At 45.7% G+C, this 20,351-nt stretch overlaps 1 protein-coding gene across 1 annotated transcript; it reads left to right on the top strand.

Moving 5' to 3' along the window:
- Positions 1 to 2,966: 2,966 nt before the first annotated feature.
- On the top strand, positions 2,967 to 16,184 carry LOC130881501 (uncharacterized). Its single transcript, XM_057781107.1, has 10 exons — positions 2,967 to 2,976; positions 4,225 to 4,442; positions 5,731 to 6,017; positions 6,584 to 6,688; positions 8,651 to 8,791; positions 9,795 to 9,858; positions 10,246 to 10,306; positions 11,625 to 11,716; positions 12,600 to 12,642; positions 16,087 to 16,184. Exons 1-10 carry the CDS (start codon positions 2,967 to 2,969, stop codon positions 16,182 to 16,184), a joined length of 1,119 nt encoding a protein of 372 aa, XP_057637090.1.
- Positions 16,185 to 20,351: the final 4,167 nt, after the last annotated feature.

The following is a 20,351-nucleotide window of genomic DNA, read 5'->3' as shown; positions in this document are numbered from 1 at the left end:
TAAATAGCAAAAACTGTCTCTGTCTGTTACAGGGGGCACCATTGTAATGGACTGCTCTGTCCCTTTAAGAGACAAGCTATGCCCCTGCCCCTGCTTTCTTCTCCCTCTCAAAGAGGCAGCTTCTGTCTCTCCCCACTTCTCCCCTCTCCCTTCTGTCTCCTCTCTTTCTCTCTCTCTCTCACTCTCTCTCTCTCTCTCTCTCTCTCTCTCTCTCTCTCTCTCTCTTTCTCCCTGCCTCTCTGCTCTTCTCCCTTTCTTCCTTTCCCCTTCGTATTCCACTAAATAAATATCCAACCTCACTCTGCATGGCTTATCCATGTCTCTGTCTCTTGCCTACTACATGTCTCCCTGCCTGGGACCAGCCACTATCAGAGACCTGGGCATGGTCTCCTGGCATGCCCATCTGTCCATCTCTCATTGTGGAACTGGCTGCCCCATTGAGGTTTCTCACCCACCACACAGCTCCCTGCCTGGGACTCGTGGCCCTGAGACTGGCTGATCATGGGACCCACTGCCCACTGCTGCTGCTTGGGGACTTGCAGTGCTTCTGCTGCTGCAGCCACTCCGAGAGCCGCAGCAATTTTACCATTACAACCATGGCACCAAATACATCCTCCTGACTGTGCTCTTGCTCACTCTTCTGTAATCTCTCACCTAGTCTGTAAGAGAGACTAATGAGGTACTTGTCATGCCCCTGGCCCTCAGCTTCATTGGCAGTTTGGGCCAGAAGAGGGCCACAACCCATTCTTCCAGTATTTGCACTCATCCTGACTAAGGTCACATCTTCAGGACTTTCTGAGTAGTACCAGATACATGCTTAATCCTACTGTTCCAAGTCCATCTTCCTCCTGCCCCAGGTTGGGTGAACTCTGCTCTCTCCCCTCACCCTCCAGACTCACTGAGGATACCTCCTCCTCCATCTGGCTCAGTCCCTCACAGGCTAGGCTTAATGGTCAAGGTAACAGTCCCAGGACAGATGAGTGTAAGACATGTGTGTCTTACAAAAGATTTTACCAATTTTTAATTTTTGAACAAGTTGATGGCATATTAAACTCAAGAGCTCCAATCTCTCCTCTTGTTCATAGAGCTGTAAGCTAGACCTTGCTTCAGAGGCTACAGACACAGCACCAATCAAACCAACCTTGTCAAAAGGGCCTGAAACTTCAACAGGCAACTCTATTTCGCATTAGCATGTAAGCACCTGCTTCTCCCAATAGTGAAAAGTGGGATTAGAATGACCCCATTCCCCACCCAGCAACAGAAGGGCTGTGCCCGGGAACTCCCTTCCTTTATGTGGGTGGCTGGTCATCTGCTTAAGACACCTGATCATTTAATTCCATCATGGCCAAGGCTCTTTCCTCATGGCCTATACTTCCTCATTATGTGAGTTTGAAGGGCAAACAAGCAAACAAGGGAGGGAGAGGAAAAAGGAAAGAGAGAGAACAGAAGCCATGCCATAGTCACAGAATCACAATATCTTTTATGTGTGTTCCATTCTTTGAAGCAATCAACAATCCCCCCTGCTCTAGACTTAGGAGTGGGAACATAGCACCTGCCTCTTGGAGGAAGAAGCATCCGTGATGTTATAAGCACACACAAAAGAGAAGATGGCTACTGTGTGATCATCTCTGAAAAGTTCAACCTGTCTCAGCATCCCTCCCTCACCTTCTGGCCCAAGAGGCTAAGAATGAATTCACACAATTACAACTCTTGTGCCCTAGCCCTGTCATTAGCCACTGAAGGACCCTGGCCAAACAACTTTGCTTCCATTTCGTCCAATGGTTGTTAGAAGGATTTAATTCTGCTAAGTAGGGAATCAAAGGAACATAGCATGGGAATTAGTGCAGATTATGTTCTCAGTAAATGGTAGCTTCTGTATCCATCCACTTCTGCCAATTCATCTGTTAGAACATAGTTGGGTCCTAGGCCCAGCCTACCTGGATTTGGATTTTTATCCTGCCACTCAAAAGCTGTGTGATATTGGGCAGGTCATTTTACCTCCAATACTTCATTGCTTCCTTGAATTCTGTCTTAAAAGGACTTGATATTGCCAGGAGGTGGTGGCACATGCCTTTAATCCCAGTACTCTGGAGGCAGAGGCAGGCAGATCTCTGTGAGTTCAGAGCCAGCCTGGTCTACAAAGTGAGTTCCAGGAAAGCTAGGGTTGTTAAACAGAGAAACTCTGTCTCAAAAAACAACAAAAACAAACAAACAAACAAAAGAACTTGATATTAATTGTCACATAGCAAAGTTGAAGGAAAAAAAAAACTTCCCAGTTTTAACTACTTATGCAGAGGAGCTCACTGCCTAGTGGAGACTTCCCCGTGCCAGGAACTTTCATGGAAAGAAAATAAGAAGTTGCTGCTTTTACAGACAGGGAAACTGAGGCTTGGCCCATCCATATGAAGAGTGATGGTGAGAATCGTGCAAGGCCCCAGGACTCTGGAGTCACACAGATGAGTGGTATCCAATTCATCAGCTGTTGTCTCCACAGGTGCTCACAGTGAACATGAGACTCTTGTGGATGTTCCTCTTCCTTGGCTTGCTGTTTAACAAGAGACATCTTTCATCCTGCTACAGCTTAGGTGAGCAACCCCAACCTTCTTGGAAGTTATGTCTAAGGAAACATCCCAAAAGACAAACTGACATCTCTCCTTGTAGCTGACCCATCAGAATAACAAGATCTGCCAGTGTCTCTGAAAGCTTCTGGAGGCACTGTACTCTCTCTTAGAGACATCTTGTCCCTTTTGGACCACATCTTGTCATCCAGATCACCTATTTGATGTAAACTACTTTCCATTATTGATTGTCTCAACATAGTCTTCCATTTTTATACCCGCTTCCCAGGTAGGTCTTTCTAGCCTTCAGCTCTAATGACCAAAGTTTCCCCTAAAGAGCAAAAGCCTCAGTTCTGGCAGCCCCAATATTGTAGGTCCAGCCACCGCCACAATATGCTCATTATAGACATGAACAACGGTGAGCAAAGCAGAGAGTGGAGATTTAATGGACGCATTTCAAAAGGAACAAATAAAGGAGTCTAGTGCTCCCCACAAGTTCATCTTTAGGGCTCTAGCAAGGGGCAAGAGGACTGTATGATGAAGATTCAGGATCAAGGTGTGGTCTAGTTGTCTTTGTCTCAATCCTGGTTCTGTAGAGTGCTCTGAAGCTGTTACTGGTGTCATTACTCAAGGAGATTCATCTGGTTCTCACAAGACATCACTTCTGCTCTGGGGTGTGGCCTCCCACTCATAGACAGTGGTTCTCATCTGCAGAGGGTCTGTCTTTTGAGGCTTGCTCTTCCTGGAATCCAGTTTAAGACAACGACCTATCCCTGTGCCTTCAACCTTACAGGGTAAAGAGGTAAGTTAGGAAGACAGATGATTGACAAGTCCAGGAGGCAGAAAACAGGAGTCTGAGCCAAAGTCAAAAGCCCAGATGCCAGGCCAGGATTCTATCCTGTGGGCTCAAGTGAGGTGTCCATGCTTTTTTAACAAAAGCAGTCCTTACGTAGAACATAGGCAAGAGCTTAAGCAGCTACTAAGCGAACACACAACACAGACTTACAGCTTCTGGTCTATGACCAAGCCTTTATAAACCACTCCTACCTTCTGGGTCTACAGCCTGGCTCCATTATCTCTGAACAGTTCTCACCTTGAGCCACATTCCTTGAGAAATTTCTGTCTTAGGTCTAATTTTGATGGAAAGAACAGAAATTTCATCTGACAAAAGGAAAATATATAGTTTGGGAAAACATTGATTAAAAGGGGAGAAGAGCTGTCCTATCTATGAGTTCAGACATCCTCTGGGGCTCCTAGGTTGCTAAAGCCAACCAAGATATAGAAGTAGGAGGATATAGCCCAGTACTAGAAACAAGTGCTTACCCAACATTAACAAAGCCCCGGGTTTCATCCCCAACATTGAAATAGAAGAATAAAATGTGTGTGTGTGTGTGTGTGTGTGTGTGTGTGTGTGTAAATCAAGATCAGGGAAGCTGTGAGCAGCCAAAGCAGCTACTTCTCTTCACCCTGGATGACCCAGTGCGGTCCTCTATCTGTCTTTTCATTGCCTTCTGAGCTCAGGTGCAAGACTAAACCTTGGTTTTCCTTTTGCAAGGAAGCTGGCTCCAGGGTACGGTCACAAGTGGCCTCGGGTTGAAAACCTAATTTCCTGACCCCAATGGGAGCTTGTGTCCCAGGACTGAACCATATGTCTTTGTATCAGCAGGCTTTGGAATTGGAGACGATAGTGGACTGTCTACAGATCTTCTCACTGATGATAAAAGTGAACATGTTGATCTTGGAGCCAACAGTGAAAAACTGGCTCCTCTGACTATTGCTTCATCTGTAAAGGTCCCTGAAGTCAACCAAAACAGTGTGAGTGAACTTGATAATCTCAAGGTCACTGTTTCAGACTCCCTGGACACAAGTGGCATCACCAGCCAAGTATCCTTTGGTCAGTTGGGTCAAAAGAGTGTAAGCAGCCCTGGATATTAAGGTCACAAGTGCTCAGCATAGTCCAGCCCTTCAGTGGGAGATGTCACGAACTTCACAGGCAAGGGCTACTGTTATGATGCTCATCCAAGAAGTGCTTCCAGGTCCGAGGTGGTAGCTCTGGTCTGTCTGGGGCTGAGTTATCCAGTGGCCCAGGTTAATCTGGAGCAGGGTCAACAAATGGTAGGCCTGGGATTGGGTCATCTGGTGACGTGGCTCAGTCTGAGCAGTTTGAACAAATGGCCTGACTGGTGGTGATAGGTCATTCCGGTTGTTGTGGTGAAGGTGATGTTGGATCAGTTTTATGGAAGGTTTGATCAGTCTGTAGCAGGACCAATAAATATCCACTATGGCTTTAGGATGGAGAGTCAAGGGATGGTCACTTGGGAGCTTGGTTTTCTGGGGATCTATTTAATCTGGAACAGGATTAGTGAGCGGTTTTCCTGAATTTGAGTTCATCCAATGGCCTTAATCAATCTTGATCATGAATGGTTATTCAGTAGTCACTGTTAGTTTGGGCTCAGGCTATCTTTTGGTTTTGGTCCCTCGGGCTGTAGGTTACATAAAGATTATGCAAATTCTAAGTCAAGATCACCCTTGTGTTAGAAATTAAAGCAGGTTCACTGAAAGGCGCTGACAGGAAACTACCTTTGGATGAGCTTTATAAGGAGAGTCACAGGCTCATCACAGCTGTGGTGAGTCTCAGATGTGGGGGAGCATTTTGGAGAGAGATATCATTAGGGTCACAGGCAGCCATAATTTGGCCTTGAAGCGAGAGAGGACCTTTTCTTCAAAATGATAAGACAAAAAAATGTTTTCTGATTCTTATAGGTTTCCAGGGGTGAGTAGGCAAATCCCGTATCATATGTACTAGCCTGTCTGGTTATGTGCCAGAGTCTGGAAGGCATTGATAAAAGTAAAGTTATAACTCAAGATTGACCTGGGTCTGGATATCAGGGGATATGAATGGGCTCAAAGCTGTGAGAGAAGGAGGACTGAATGTGGCAGAGGTTCAGTATGCTCTCTTATGACCTTATAACCTCTGTCTGGAGAGAGCTGTAGCCTGCCACCCTGGATCAAAGCTTGGTAGCCCTAACTGCTCTGGTCTTGCTGGGGAAGTACCATCTGAAGGTGTTGTCCACGTGAAGGTTCCAGTGGATTATGGGGCTGCCTCCATCAGTTCATCACAATTAATGTGAGGGCACCATTAGAGAGCGTTGGCAACCTCCTTAACCAATAGTTGTCAACACCTGTCCTCAACCAGGACATCCTGAGCCAGGAAGGGCTGCTGAGCGCTGTTATTCTCAACAACCAAAATCTAGCCGTGGAGAGAGAAGAGTTGCAGACGCTTCTCCTGGGCGGCAGTCTATCATTTGGTATCAAAAATGACCTCCTAGAGGCAGCAGGGACCAAGGCTGTGGAAGGCCTGATATGCAAGGGCTCCCTGGGAGGCCTTTGTGGCCATGGAAGTCTCTCTGGCATGAATGATGTTCTGAAGAACATGAATTCTGGGAAACTCAGTGGCTGGTGAGTCTGAGTTCTTTAGCAATAAAACAACTCTATAAAGCGTTGATCAGGGATGGTTCCAGACTCCTGGAAAACTTGGTCTGATTAACTCTCTTTAAGAAGTTGGCACTGGGAAGTCACCACCTGCTTTTCCAAAGCCTTAGTCACTGCCTAGTGTTTTTCTAATGTGGTCCAACTTTTGGGTTTATGTGAGCTTGTCTGAGCTCTGCTATATTCTAAGTCACACCAGGAAAACATATCACAGATGCTCTGATCACTTATCTCTTAGTTATTACCTGTCCCCCAGTGAGTAAAAGAATCCCTTTGTTTCAAGATAATCCCATAGTTACCAGATGAGGCTTTCAACATGGTATCTGCGTTTTCTCTTACCATCTTAATCAACTGCAAAGACAGTTACTGGCTGATGCTTCCCTGGTTTAGGATTTGTAGGAATGGGACTCAACAGAAATCAAGGTTAAGGAGGGACAGGCATGGAGCAGAGGGAAGAGCAGCCACTACAACCTGAGCGGAGAGCTAAGGAAACCAAACTGACTTTTCTGCTTCACCTCACTGTTCCTCTTCTGCAGGCTCAATGTCACCCGCTTCGATATTGTCCAATTGTCATGGAAGGTCTTTGCCTCATCTAGCCTTGAACTTGAACTTCAGACCAAGTTGACCATCAACTTTTCAGGGTGAGCAAAATGAGGAATGTTATGGTGTGAATAGGAACTGTCCTCTGCAGGTTCACTCTTTGAACTCCGGTGTGGTTTTGGGGTGCCGTGGAACATTTAGGAGTCAGACTGAAGTTTATCACAGGAAGCAGGCTTTGGAAGATCACAGCCTGTCCTTGAGCTCCAGCGGCCTCAGCTCTCTTCTCTACCATGGCATGAACTAGTGCCCTCCCCCATATGATCCCATTGCCATGCCTTCCCCAGCAAAAAAATTGAAATGTTTCTAAACTGTAGGTCAAAACGCCATTTTCTGCCTCAAGCTGTTTCTGTTGGACAATTGATCACAGTGATGCAAAGTAACTAACACGGTGAGAAAAGCAAGCGGAGGAAAGTCCTAGAGATACCGAGTGAAGTTTTGTTGGTAGTCTTTGGTTTTTCTTAGCATTTTCAAAAGATCTTGATACTGTCTGAATATGTATACAGTTTCTTGGGATGGCAAGGACAGAAATGCAAGGAAAGCTTTTTGCTTTTCTGCCGCATTCTGAGTCTGTGTTGAAACAAACTTGGGGAGAAAATTAAAATGCAGAAGAAAACAGCCTCCAATCTTACAGGGAAGAGGCAGTGGCCTTTAAGATCTCGGTGTCTTTTCCGTTCTTTTCCCACAACCATTCTGAAAGATAATAAATGCTCCTTGCTACATCCACAGCATGGTGTTTGTGAGCTGTACTGCGACTGATTGGATTGTTCACCACACAGTCTTTTGAATAACTCTACGATCAGTTCAAGTAATGAATCTGTCAACTCTCCAATTATTAGAAAGTCTCATGAGTACAATTCATAGTTTATCTATCTATCTATCTATCTATCTATCTATCTATCTATCTATCTATCTATCATCTATCTATCTCCCCCCTCTCTATCTCTCTATCCCTCTATCTCTCTGTTTATCTATCTGTCATCTAGCTATTTATTTGCTGTGCTGGGTGTTGAACCCAGAACCTCATATAAACCAGGCAAACATTCAGTTACTGAACTACATCACCACCCTGTAACTTATAGACTTTGATAAACATTGCTAAATTGTCTTACAGAGACCTGGCAATAGTGACAAAATGTGTCCAGCATTCTTGAGTACTTCACACAGCCCGGGTTCTGGGTGGTAGTTCCTTTGAGTTCTCTTCTCAATTCCTACTGTAGATTTCTAAGGGAGGGAGATACTGCATCCATTTTACCGAACAGTCAATAGGACCTCAGAGACATTCAATCAGATGACACACAAAGACAGGGAGAGCGCTCAGTTGGAAACATGCCTGTGACACAAGCTTGACGACACAAGTTCAGACCTGGGCCAGGATCTGTGCCTGTCATCCCGGTGCTGCTGAGGACAGAGATAGAGGGATCCCTGAAGCTTAGTGACTGGTGGGCCAATCCAAATACATGAGCTTCAGACACATACCACACACACACACAACACACCATCACACACACACACACTACACACACAAACTGAATCACACATACACTATATTTCTCTCTCTCTCTTACATACATCATCATCATTGCCATCATACATACACAGCGTCACATGCACACCATCACACATACACACACATTGCACGTGAATGGTTGTGGGCACACATGTAACTCCAGGAGAAGATACTAATACTGGTGATGCTGCCTGAGTTCAGCAGAGCTACTGGTGGACAGGACAGAGGGCAGCCTTTCACTACCACTTTTTATCTTTGAGTCTTGAGCTATGGATAAGCATTACCTATTCAAATAAGCTATTTTATTGATTTTATGTATTATATATAATAAAACAAATAAAAATTAGACATAGGAAATTAGGAATCCTTTTTGAAGTATATCTATCAGTCACCTCTCACCCACAAGTATCTACCCCTCTTTGCAAGTTCCTGTGAAACCTTTAGAGTGTTCCCAGACATGCACGTGACATCTAACAGCCTTCTCCCATGCACCCAGGATGCTCAAATTTCTCAGTGGCTCCACCGTGGATGTGAACATCGTGGTCCCCTTGAATTTGGAACAGACTGAGCCTGGTCAAGTCTCATTTTCCGTGAAGAGCTGCAAAGCAGTATTCACTGGGATCCAAGTTGAGACAGGGTAGGTAGAAACCCAGGAAAACTGGGTACCAGCAAACAGAACATGGTGTGCGATGGTGCTATGCATGGAGTAGTTACCAGTTTCCCTGGTATCTGACCAAGATGCTAGCGAACTATACCACTAGTGTTTCCTAGTTTTAATTCCCTCTTTCCAGTCAAGCTTCTGTCTAAGGATCCTGGAATCCCAAGCAGAACGGGATTCCTGTGGGCCAAAACACAGACCTCCCTGACAGTACCCACTTGTGGAGTATAATGGGTGTTCCTTTTTCCAAGTTCTCATGGAAAGATGCTGGGTAGGAGTTTTGCCACATCAATTTTCATGCTAGCCTGTCATCTCCTGACATGCCTGTGTGAGCTCTTCAGGGAAGAAGTTGCCTTATGTTCATCATGCATTTCTGCAGCACATATTGAGCTATTAGATACTGTTGTTCCTGGAGACACACTGGGAAAAATCATGGGAGTGAAAATGAGGGGGGATGAAGGGAAAGCTGGTTGGATGAGAAGTGGATGGATGGATGGATGGAAGAAAAGTGAGGACAAACATGTATGGATAAATTCATGGATGGATTAGAGAAAGAGTGGGAAAATGGAATCTTAAAAAGACATTAGTGGTCTACCTGAGAGATCTAAGCTAGGTTCATGGGGGAGGTCTGAAAAACAGATACTTGTTTAATTTAACAAAGTGGTTCTAACCTTTCTAATGCGTTGACACTTTAATAATTTCCTCTTGTTGTGGTGACCTGCAACCATAAAATTATTTTGATTATTACTTCATAACTTAATTTTTTCTACTGTTCTAAATCATAATAGAAGTATCTGATATGCAGGATATCTGATATGTGACCCCGTGAAAGGGTTGTTCAGCCACCAAAGGGCTCACAGCACACAGGTGGAGAACCGCTGATGGAACAACAGAGACATAATCATTTTTCAGATTGTATAGCACAGTATTCAAAGCCCCAGCAGTGATGATCATCATCAGTGTTTCCCTTTCCCTTCCTCAGCATGTTCTCCTCAATGATGGAATCGATGATGAAGTGGTCCTTGAGCATGTCCTTGCCCAACATAGTAAGTCTGACAACATGGCCCCAACAGACCCTGAACACGAGATATGGAGAAGGCTCTGTAGCTAGCGGGATGGAGGACTAACCCATGTGGGCATAAGACAGCTTCATGCCTGAGCTGTGTAGAGTCTCTTTCCTGTCTTTTGTCAAGACCCCTGCTTCTGAAGAAGGGACAGACAAAGAGACAACGTTTGAGAGGTGATTGTAGCAGGAAGCTTAGGTCTGTGTAAGAAGAAGATTGTGACATGTTTACAATAGACTTTCTCCATCTTATGTGAAAGACTCGTCCTGCAAAGTGTCCTAGATTACAAAGGATTAATTCAGCATGTAAATACTCATCAGGTATGGACAAGTACCCTCTTAGCAAGGCCTCCCATCCTTTGTATTGCAGTTGTGCCCAGTGGTCCGATTCTGGTTTTACATCGTCAACCAACAGCTGGTCATCCTGAGAAGTAAGTAGAGCTGTTGCTGCGCTCCGCTTTGTCGTATTGCCTGCTACGGTAGCCACAACACCGACTCCTATACAGCTGAAGACAGACCTCTCTGAGCCACAACTCAGATCTCCATTTCCTGAGGGATCAATTGCACACCTCAGGGCATGTTGTTAAGGTCTTTTCTGAAGCTAAGTCCCTAGTGTTCCCCTCATCTTCCTTCAGTGGAGCACCCAAGTCGCCTCCATACACTTCCTAAGGTTTCAGGACATAATGGCTGAGTTCTGCAGGGCTTCCCACTCCAGCTACTGATGACTTAAATATCCCTTCTTCCTCCAGTGTAATCGCCATGTTTGGTTCATCTCAAAGCCTTTAAAGCTCTCTCCCAGCAAAGCCCCTCCTCGGGACCCCTACAACCTTTGGGGTGTGTCATCATTCACTGTATTGTGTGAAATGTCTATTTCCTGGCTGTCTTTTGCAGTAGGCTGGAGCTCCTTGAGGGGGACTTGCCCTTCCATTTCTCTCACAGTCCAGATTGGGGACAGAGTAGACCTCCCCCGACCAAATAAACTCTACTGGTGTATGAAATGGAAAGGGAAGGAAAGGATGTGGTGGACATGAGTGAACAGAAAAGAAGAAATGTGGAATGAGAGACAGAAAATAGTGGGAAGAAGATGGAGTGGCGGACACTTAGGAGGACGGGGTGGGGTTGCGGTGCATAGTAGAAGGCAGAAGGAGTGATGGAGGGATATAGAATACTGACAAATGGGGATGGAAGGGAAAAGGAAACAGAAATAAAGGGATTTGAGGAAAGGGGAAAGGAAGGATTGATGGACAAAGAGCAATGGCGTTGTAGTGTGCACGTGATACATTACTGATGGATAAGTGATAGATGGAAGGAACGGTCTGTTAGCAGACGAGTAGGAAGACAAGGGGAGGTGGGATGGACTGTGACCAAGTCAAGGGATAAGTAAGCTACTGAGGTGGATAAAGGGGGAAGGAAAAATGGGCAGATGAGTGGAACGAGGAGTGGAAGGGAAGTGGCAAGTGTTGTAGGAGGGAAGGAAGGAGTCTGGCGGGCCTGGGAAGGGAGAGGTTTACCTTGTAGGAGAGGTGGCTTGCCATTGCCAGTCCGAGAGCACCCATCACCCCTAGTGGATGATGGTGGGGTTCTGTGTCCTCAGTGCGTACTCAACAGCTGGGGATTAATCTTTCTTCTAGACACACCTGTTTGTGAGAGGGATGACAAGGGAGATGTATGAGCCTCTGTTTTCATCAGGCGAATGTCTCTTGTCTTCCGAGTTCTTTCCATTGCTTCCTACTTCTTTTTCTCCATCAGATATTGCTTCCCTCGGGATGGTGGGAGACAACAACCTGACCAGCACCCCACAGCCTCTACTATATGAACGCTCTTACCACATGGATTTTAAGGTATGAGTAGCCAGTTCTGTTGAGAACTCAGAGGACCCAGGTCTCCCCACCTGAGGTCTCCTTGGCTGGGATATGTGTCCAAGCTGCACCATTAAGAGAGTCAGCCTGAGCTTTGATTTTGAATGGCTGTGTAGCCACAAGCACCATGCCCTCACATCTGAACCGCTGTTTTCTTGTGGCAGATGGAGTAATTTTCATAGCCACACATTTATCACCGTGTCTCTTCCAGGATACGTGCTTCCCTATGTCATAGCATACCTCGAGTTGGTGTCTTATATTCAACAGGAAAGCATAGTTTAACTGGCAAGTTTTATAATGTCTTACTGGCCCATTAAGTAACATGTAATTAAATTGATGGTGCTCAGTACTGTAAATATGATTCAGTGAGAAAGGGCATGGCACTCATGAAGCAGAGTAGGAACTATAAAACTATTGACTTACTCTGTTTTGCCATTGATTTAAAAAACCAATCAAGTTTATTTCTTGGCATCTTCATACACAGAGCCTTCAGGGTGCTGGGGCAGTCATTCTGGTGGCCTTGGCTAAATCCTCCCCACCCTAGCTGTCCAGGCTGGGACATGGCCAGGAACTTGGGGAAGTTCCTGGGTTATTCTACAAGGTTGGATCTCGGGGTCAATAGTCCACTGCCTCTCAGCCCTCAGATGTCCAAGGGCAAAGTCTGGAGTCCAGAATTTAGGAACAGTGTTGTGACCGTTCACTGTTAGGCCCGGGCAAAGTCATTCTCATCTCCAAGTCTGCTTTTTTTCTGTCTGTTATCCTCATGTTGCAAAGTTGGTATCAGGTTTACATGGAACATCGAGCCTGGCTCACAGTAGGTATACACTTGCTGTGAGTTTTTTTGATTTTTGCTTTGTTTTTCCAGGACAAAAGCTTCCCGGCCTCTTTTATCAATTGGCTGATTAAAAGTAAGTTTTATTTTTCATATTCGTCTTGGAATGCCCCAATCCCACCTCCCTCTTCAGTGTTGAATACCTCATGGGAAGAATACTGAAAACAGGTATAAATAAAATCATGAAGCCATAGAGCCAAGCCTGGATCAACCTTACCGCAGCTGGGCTCCTGGAAAGTCAACTCTACAGTATTACACTGGGGTTCCTGAGATAGCCCATTCTAGAGGGGTTAGGTTATAAGTGGGTTTCTAGGACTATTCGCTGATCCATATTAAAGAGAATTATTGGAGTTGTACACTCCTCGGTGCCTTAGCAAGGTTTCTGAGTCATCTTATACTTTAGTCATTAAGATTTTCACTGTACAATATTCTTCGCAGTGACCAATGTGACACTGAGGTTCCCGGGACACTCACTCCATAGCAATTATGATCACAATAACATTCTGAGGCTTTCCTATTCATAGTGACTCTTGTTATAGGGGTATTTCTGAAATAGTTTTTTTCCCATAGTGTTAAGTGTTAGGATGGAGTTCCTGGGATGAACAGAACTGAGCTGGGCATTAGGGACAGACTTAAATCCCAGTTCAGTCGATATGTTAGTTACTTTTCCTAATGCAGTGACCAAACACCTGACAAGAAGCAACTAATGGAAGAAAGGGTTTATTTTGGTTTGAGGGTACAATCCATTATGGTGGGGAAGGCATGGCAGCAAGAGCTTGGGGTCACATTTTGTCTGTAATCAGGAAGCAAAGGTGAATGCTAGTGTTTCTCTTACTTTGTCCTGAATATGTCTTGGATCCATCTTCAGAATGATGGGCAGCACACTTGGGATGGGTCTTCCCATCTCCATTAGTTCAGCATATAAACTACCTACTTGATAGACCCAGTAGTGGCTCTAGACTCTGTCATATTGATGATCGGCATTAACCACCACGGTCACCAACTTCCTGTGTCCCTTCTATGAGTCCCATTCTTTCTTTTTCTGGGCTCCTTTTCCCATCTGTTCAGGACCCTTGGTTCCTGATGACTTTTATCTAATTGAGAGTATTGGGACATGTAGAGGGGAAGAAGAGCAGAACCTAGAGGAGTCTCCAGAAAAAATCCAAACTGTGACAAGTATTCCTCATGGTGGCTAGTGTCTTCTAATGTATAAAGTCTCTTATTTATGTCTTCTCGTCTCTTTGGTGTGAGATACAGATACTCAGTGAACCCCAGTGCCTGTAGGATATTGATGGGACCAGACAGGACTGTGATAAGAATGCTCAATTAAGTGTCACCATGGGACTCTCTGGCACCAGCTTGGGTGACTCTGGCTTTGATCTCCTTTCTCTCCAGTGATTTTACACAGCCACCCCCTACCAGTCATTTCTCTAGAGTTTGGGTTTTCACTTACTGAAGCTGACCAGGGGAAAGCATCGACAGACATGTATGTCAGCATAAGGCTGCTTCAGGAGGACCCTTCTGTAAGAACAAACCAAAGGCATGTGCTTGAGAAGGGATAGGATGGTGAATGGCCCTTTAGTTCAGACAGTGGGCAGGACTTGCAGTCCTGAAAACTCTTGGGACCATCTGAAGCCGATGCTGGTTCCATCCAGAGGAATGGCATGCCAGGAAGATGTGTCAACCAAGAGGTGGGCATCATGTTTTAAACAGATGATGGGGAAAAAGCCACACAGAGTCCTGGCCCTGAACCCCAATTAGCTGTGCCTCTGCACCTGACTCTCCTCTCTTGTGTGAGAAATATACCCCCAAGCCGTTTTCTCTCTGTGTAAGGTTCACTTTGGGGTCTGCTTAGGGACAAGTGGAAGGGCAAGATACCGTGCATCTTAGTTGTTGTGACAGGAATGTCTGACTAATGTAACTGAAGGGACAAAGGGTTTATTTAGACTCAAACCTCACAATGACCATCTATCATATGGGAAGTCAGAGAAGCAGCAGCCTGTCACATTGCAGCCACTCTCAAGAAGCAGGGTGATGAAGACATGCTGAGCTAGGCTAGCCTTTTTACCTAGCCCAGGGATTGGTGCCACCCATAGCGTGTGTGTGTCGGGGGGGGGGGGGAGTGGAGTCTCTAACCTCTATCAAGACAGTCCCCTACAGGCACGACTAGACTGGGTGGTCATAAATTCTGTTGAGCTGACAGTTAATACTATCGCAACACTTCTTGAATTCCAGAAGGTTCAAAGTTCTGACTTCAGAGGCTGAAGGATCCCAGGACCTTTATGATGGGCAGCCATGAGTAGGCATGGTAGGCATATGGGTCTATACTGTTGAAGCCCGAGAACAAGGGTAACACCTGCCTCGTCGGGTGACCATGAAAAAATGCAGACAAATCTAAGTTCAGAACTTGGACAGTGCAGCAAATGCCTCAGATTGTCTAATCTGCCAGGAAAGGGAAGAGCTGGAGCAAAGATGAGAAAGGAGAGTCTCAGAGACCGAGACGGGGAGCCCTGGGGTCTGTGAGACCATGCATCTCTCTCCTACCCCTCACCTACAGACCCTGAACGAACAGAGAATGGGCATTATGTGCACTTCAGACGCCCCTTTTCCTAACCAGGAAGAGCAATGGTGGGTGACCCAGGCAAGGCACAAGCCCTGGGCTTGATTGGCAGGAGCTGGTCAGTTCCCAAATAGGCCACTAGAGGGAAGACATGATACTGCTAACACATATTTCCCAGATTAAAGCCAAATCTGTTGACTGGAGTCAGAATTCCTAATTTCCAATTCCAGTTCTTCCAAGAGTATATTTAACCTCACTGTGCCTCATTCTCTCCACTGAGGATTAATAATAGAAATAATACATTCACTTTTACTCTCACCAGCCAGATTATTTTCATTAGCGTGTTGACTGTAAAAAGTGGAGGTTTCATGATGGCATCCAGATTCAGGTGCTTTGACCTTATTAACGCCGCTCACTGTCCTTCACCCACCACTTTCTTTCCCTTTTCCCTTTTACATCATATATATGGACACACACACACGTTCTCTAACAGGTTAAATATTATTAAGAATAATTTATCATGGGATGACAGAAAATGTAAAAGTGTTTGCATGGCAGAGGAAAGATGACCAGAGTGAAGTGACAACAGACAGGACGGGAGAGCATCTTTTCCAGCTGTGCCTCCAACAAAGGATTAATGTCAAGCTTGTAGAAAGAACTAAAAAATTAATCTTTTCCCCCCAAATCTTTCAATCACTAAATGAGTAAAATTATTGAATGAGCATTTTTCAAAAGAAGAAATACAGAGGGGCTTCTTTAGGGAGAGCTGAAACCTATTTATAGAGTGGCTGCTGAGGAGACTCCTGAACTCAGCTGAGAAGAGCGGCCACGTTAGTTGAGCAGCGTGGAGCAGGATGGTTCAGTGGGGCCGTGAAAGACTGAGGGAAGTGCTCAACTCAGCAAATTGGTGGTTGGCAGGAATTGCCAATGAGGCTGATAAGTTTCCAGTTTGCTGGGCAGATAGTGAGGCAGACACACCTGCACAGTTGGAAGTGGCAGAGGAGGAGGACAAGGAGGAGAAGGCCAGCAGCAAGCAGGAGGTGTCTGCCAACAAGTGAACCTATCCCCTCACTCCAAGACATTTCCAGCTAGAAATGACGGCTGGCTTCACCCTGGCCTCACCACCGCAGGATGCTTTTCCCTCTGTCCTTTTGTTTTTCACACTTTCCCCTTGGATGGAACAGGAAGTAAGTGGTTTATGTGCACAACCACATTGTTCTTTAAAAGAACTAAACTTAATGGCCAGTCTTATGTTTCTGTTGACATTAACTGGAGAGGGCACGGAGACGTTCTGGTTCCGCAGAAACCCTCTTCTTTATTAACGACACATCCATTCATCTTGTAGGCTTTAGATTCCAGTAAGTTTTTTTGTTCTCATTGTCTCAACAACAAAGACCCAACAGCATAATAATCCTTACATTCTTTGATTGAAGAACTTTGGTGTGTTTCATTTAGTATTGTAAGGACAATTGCTGTGCACAGCTGTCACATGTGGGGCAACGCATCTTTAGGCAGGGGTAAAGTACTCTTTAAAATATGAGTCTTAGATAGTTTCCCCTTCAAATCAAGTGTGTTGTTGTTTAAATCATTTTTATTTTGTTTAAAATGGAGGGAAAACAAGTACAAATGACCAATAAATATTTGGAGAAAATGTTCAGTATACTTAGCTGTCAGAGAAATATGCAAATCGAAATTACATCAAGGCTACAACACACCCCAGTGAGATGCAGGTGGCTGAGATCAAGAAAATAAATGACGACCAATGGTAGAAAAGATGTACTGAACGGAGAACACACGCACACATACACACACAAACACACGCGCACGCACGCATGCACACACTGCTGCAGCCACCATGGAAATCAGCATGGTCCTCAGAAAACTGAAGACAGAGCTAGGCATGGTGGCACACACCTTTAATCATAGCACTTGGGAGACTGAGTCAGATGGATCTTTGAGTCTGAGGGCAGCCTGGTCTACAGAGTAAGTTTCAGGACAGCCAATGCTAACAGAGAAACCCTGTCTTGAAAGAAAAACAAAAGAAAACAAAAAAACTGAAGCTAGGACTCCTATATGATCCACCTGTTCCCTCCTAGATAGAGACCTGAAGGAAACCGCATCAGCACACCACACAGACACCTGTACAGCCATATTCATGGCTACACTCTTCACAACGGCCAGGTTGTGGAACCAGCCTGGGTATCCATGAATGGATAATTATCCTTTGATCCGAAAAACATTCTGGTGTTTATATGTCCCAATTTTGTTTATTAATTGTTCTTCATCTGGTGCCCACCCAGGAGTCACATGATATTTGTTTTGGGTTCCTGGCGACACTCTACAGGGATCCCCACAGTTTCCTCATCCACCAGCAGTGCCTGTCTCTCCACCCACACCCTAGCAGCATTTGTGGTCATTGTTCTCTGAAGCAATCTCAGTGGGAAGAAGCATAACTTCTTTTCCAAGTATTTCTTGGTCACTTGTGTTTCTCCTTTTGACAACTGTCTGTTCCTGACCCGTGCTCTAGTACCGATGGAATGTTTCTTTGCTCCTTGAGTCCCCTGCATTCCAGATGTTGACTCCTGGCCAGAGACTCTCTCCCATTATCCCCTCACTCTGGTGACTGCTTCCTTTGTTTTGCAGAAACCTTTGCCATCATGGAATCTCATTTCTCAGTGTTCACTCTTGTGCTCTGAGCTACCGGAATGGGTTCCCGAGAACCTACGCCTATATCTTCTGGGAATTTCAGAGTTTCATATCTTACATTTAGATCTTTGCTCCACTTTGGACAGATTTTTGGAGTAGGATGAGGGATAAGGATCCTGTTCCTTTCCTTTACATGTGGATACCTAATTTACTCAGTATCATTTGCTGAGAATTTTTAATTTTTTTTGCTTCTTTTATTTTTAAATAATGTGTTGTCAAAATGTAGGCGGCTGTAGCAGTGTAGGTGTATTTCTTTGTCATCCATTCTATTCCATTGATCTGTATTTTTGCTTTTACGTCAGTATCATAGTGTTTTTGTTACTATGGTTCTGCCATTCAGGTTGAGGTCAGGTACTGTGATCCCTTCAGCATTGCTTTGCATTGCTTTGGCTGTGAGTCGTTCTATCCAGGGCTACCTCAGCAGGCTATCTAAGAACTGAGGCTCAGAGAGATGAACTGTCAGGTCCATTTCCACACAGCCAGAAGGAAGGAGAACTTAGGCTCAAACCCAGGTCTTCTTCAGAAGGCAGAAGCTGGAGGCAGTGTGAAGGACACCCTGCTGTGTCCTAATAGAGCACCCTGTGCTGTCTTAGCTTTGGTTCTCTCAGTGGTTTGGGTAGGAAGTGGGACTCCTTTGTCGTTCTCTGGCTCTCTGACTCTACCCTGAGGGAAATGTGTTGTGGCAGCCCAGAGACCACACCCTGAAGTCCCTGCACTGAAGGGGCAATCTGAGCCTCTGGAGTCTCTCCACCAGCGCGAAGCTGCCAAATCTTAGGCTCCTTTTAAGACAGCAGACCCAGGCTTGGTAAGCAGGCAATAGCATTTGTTTTTCAACCTTCTCTTGTCAGCGCTCTCTTTGTGAACGACTTCAGACACCCTGCTGGCCTGAGGGAGAAGCCTGAAGCCAGACACCTGAGCGAGGATGGAGAAGGGGCAAGTGGAGTCAGCCTCAAGCCCAGACATGAAGGCTCAAGCGGAGAGCAAGGCCTGCAGCTCCCAGGGATTCAGCAGAGGCTCCTGGGAATCCCTCTAGCATGGCATGTTTTCTTCCTGCAGGTCACACTTGACAGGACTTGGCTTATGCAGATCTGTCATGGTGTCCTGCACAGCCTTAATAAAGTGTCACGCTGTGCACAGAAAATTAACTAGAGCAAGTCCTCTCCCCCTGTGTACTGCTGCTAAGAATATAAGCAGAAATTGGCTCAAGTGTCTCTCGATTCAGGAAGAATAAAGGTCATGCTGGATTTGTGTCCACCAGCTTCCTCCTACCTCTGTCCCCAGTTCAGCCAAGGCTTTACCATCCACACAAACCACTTGTGTGCGTACTACAGCTTTGGGCTGAGGCTGCGAGGCGGGGAAGAGATTAGTGGTATGGGAGCACACTTACTTTTTCACCTGTGTGGTTTCCACTGTCTCTCCTGCAGACAGGTCCCCAGGGGGTCTTCCACGGACAACACTAGAGGACGTAGTAGATGGGAATATTCACACCCTGGCCACTTTACCCCTAGCCATGCTCTCTTATTCATTCACCCCTCTGCCCTTCTGCCATGGCTTTCTCTGTGGGAACAATATCTTCATATTGAACCATGGGTCTTTTCCTTACTCTGGCTGCTACGCTTAGTTTAGAGGTCAGGGTGTGACCCTTACAGGGATGATGGGAATGAGTTTGAGAAGGCTTGACGAGATATCAGGGAGAGATGTCTGCTTTCTGCTGTGGTCATTGGTTACTGGTGGCCATCTCTGCCATTCTGCTCGGGCAAAGTTGGCTTGAAGTCAGGGCAGAAGAAACCAGATCCGAGTCACAGAGAAAACATAGCCCTGAAGGTTTCCTTTAAGTGCTGGAATCCATAACATTTCAGGACCCTCTTTACTCCTTAACTCATGTCGGGCTGAACATTCTACTTTACAAGTAACCCAAGGAGCCTGACAAATGCAATTGACAAACACATTCCAGTTTATTCTGTAGAAGTTGTCATGGGAAATGAGAGAGGAGTGACAGGCAGAGCTGGGCGTGTGTGTGTGTGTGTGTGTGTGTGTGTAGCAGAGAGTGAAGTGGCTACAAACAAGGTGCTCTAAAGGACAGAGAGGATTTACAGGTGTGACATGTGACATCCTCAGGCCTTGCTCTGGTGCCAGGAGGAACTGATGCAGAAAGAGTGAGAGGTCATTTCCTGGAGGCTGTCACTGTGGAGAAGGTCTTCAAACTTGTTCCCTCCTCCATAGAAGTGATTGCCAGGGTTCCTGATGCCTCCCTCCCTGAGGATGGTCATGCGCTTTCTGCAGCTGGAACAGAAACCTTGGGATGGATGCATGAAGGTTCATAGAAGGGAGGGATCTGGGCCTCATTTCCAGCTCCCATCAGTTCAGTCAACTCCTCAGCCTATTCAGCAGCTGTTTCCCCACCTTTACCAAGTATGGTGTTATTGGGTCTCACCAGAAGTCAGCCCGAGACTGATGGTTGTGGGCATAAAGAAGGAAGAATGAGGGTCCTCAGTCTGAAGGAGTCTCAGGCTGGCAGA

The sequence above is a fragment of the Chionomys nivalis genome, chromosome 9 (genome assembly GCF_950005125.1).
Source record: "Chionomys nivalis chromosome 9, mChiNiv1.1, whole genome shotgun sequence".
Taxonomy (NCBI): Eukaryota; Metazoa; Chordata; class Mammalia; order Rodentia; family Cricetidae; genus Chionomys; species Chionomys nivalis.
The sequence above is the reverse complement of the archived record's forward strand: the minus strand, read 5'-3'. Positions and strand labels throughout refer to the sequence as shown.

Excerpts from the sequence above, each read along its gene's own strand:
- LOC130881501 (XM_057781107.1), top strand. Across the intron at positions 8,792-9,794 it reads GGGATCCAAGTTGAGACAGG|CATGTTCTCCTCAATGATGG; the intron begins GTAGGTAGAAAC and ends TCCCTTCCTCAG. Across the intron at positions 11,717-12,599 it reads CTTACCACATGGATTTTAAG|GACAAAAGCTTCCCGGCCTC; the intron begins GTATGAGTAGCC and ends TTGTTTTTCCAG.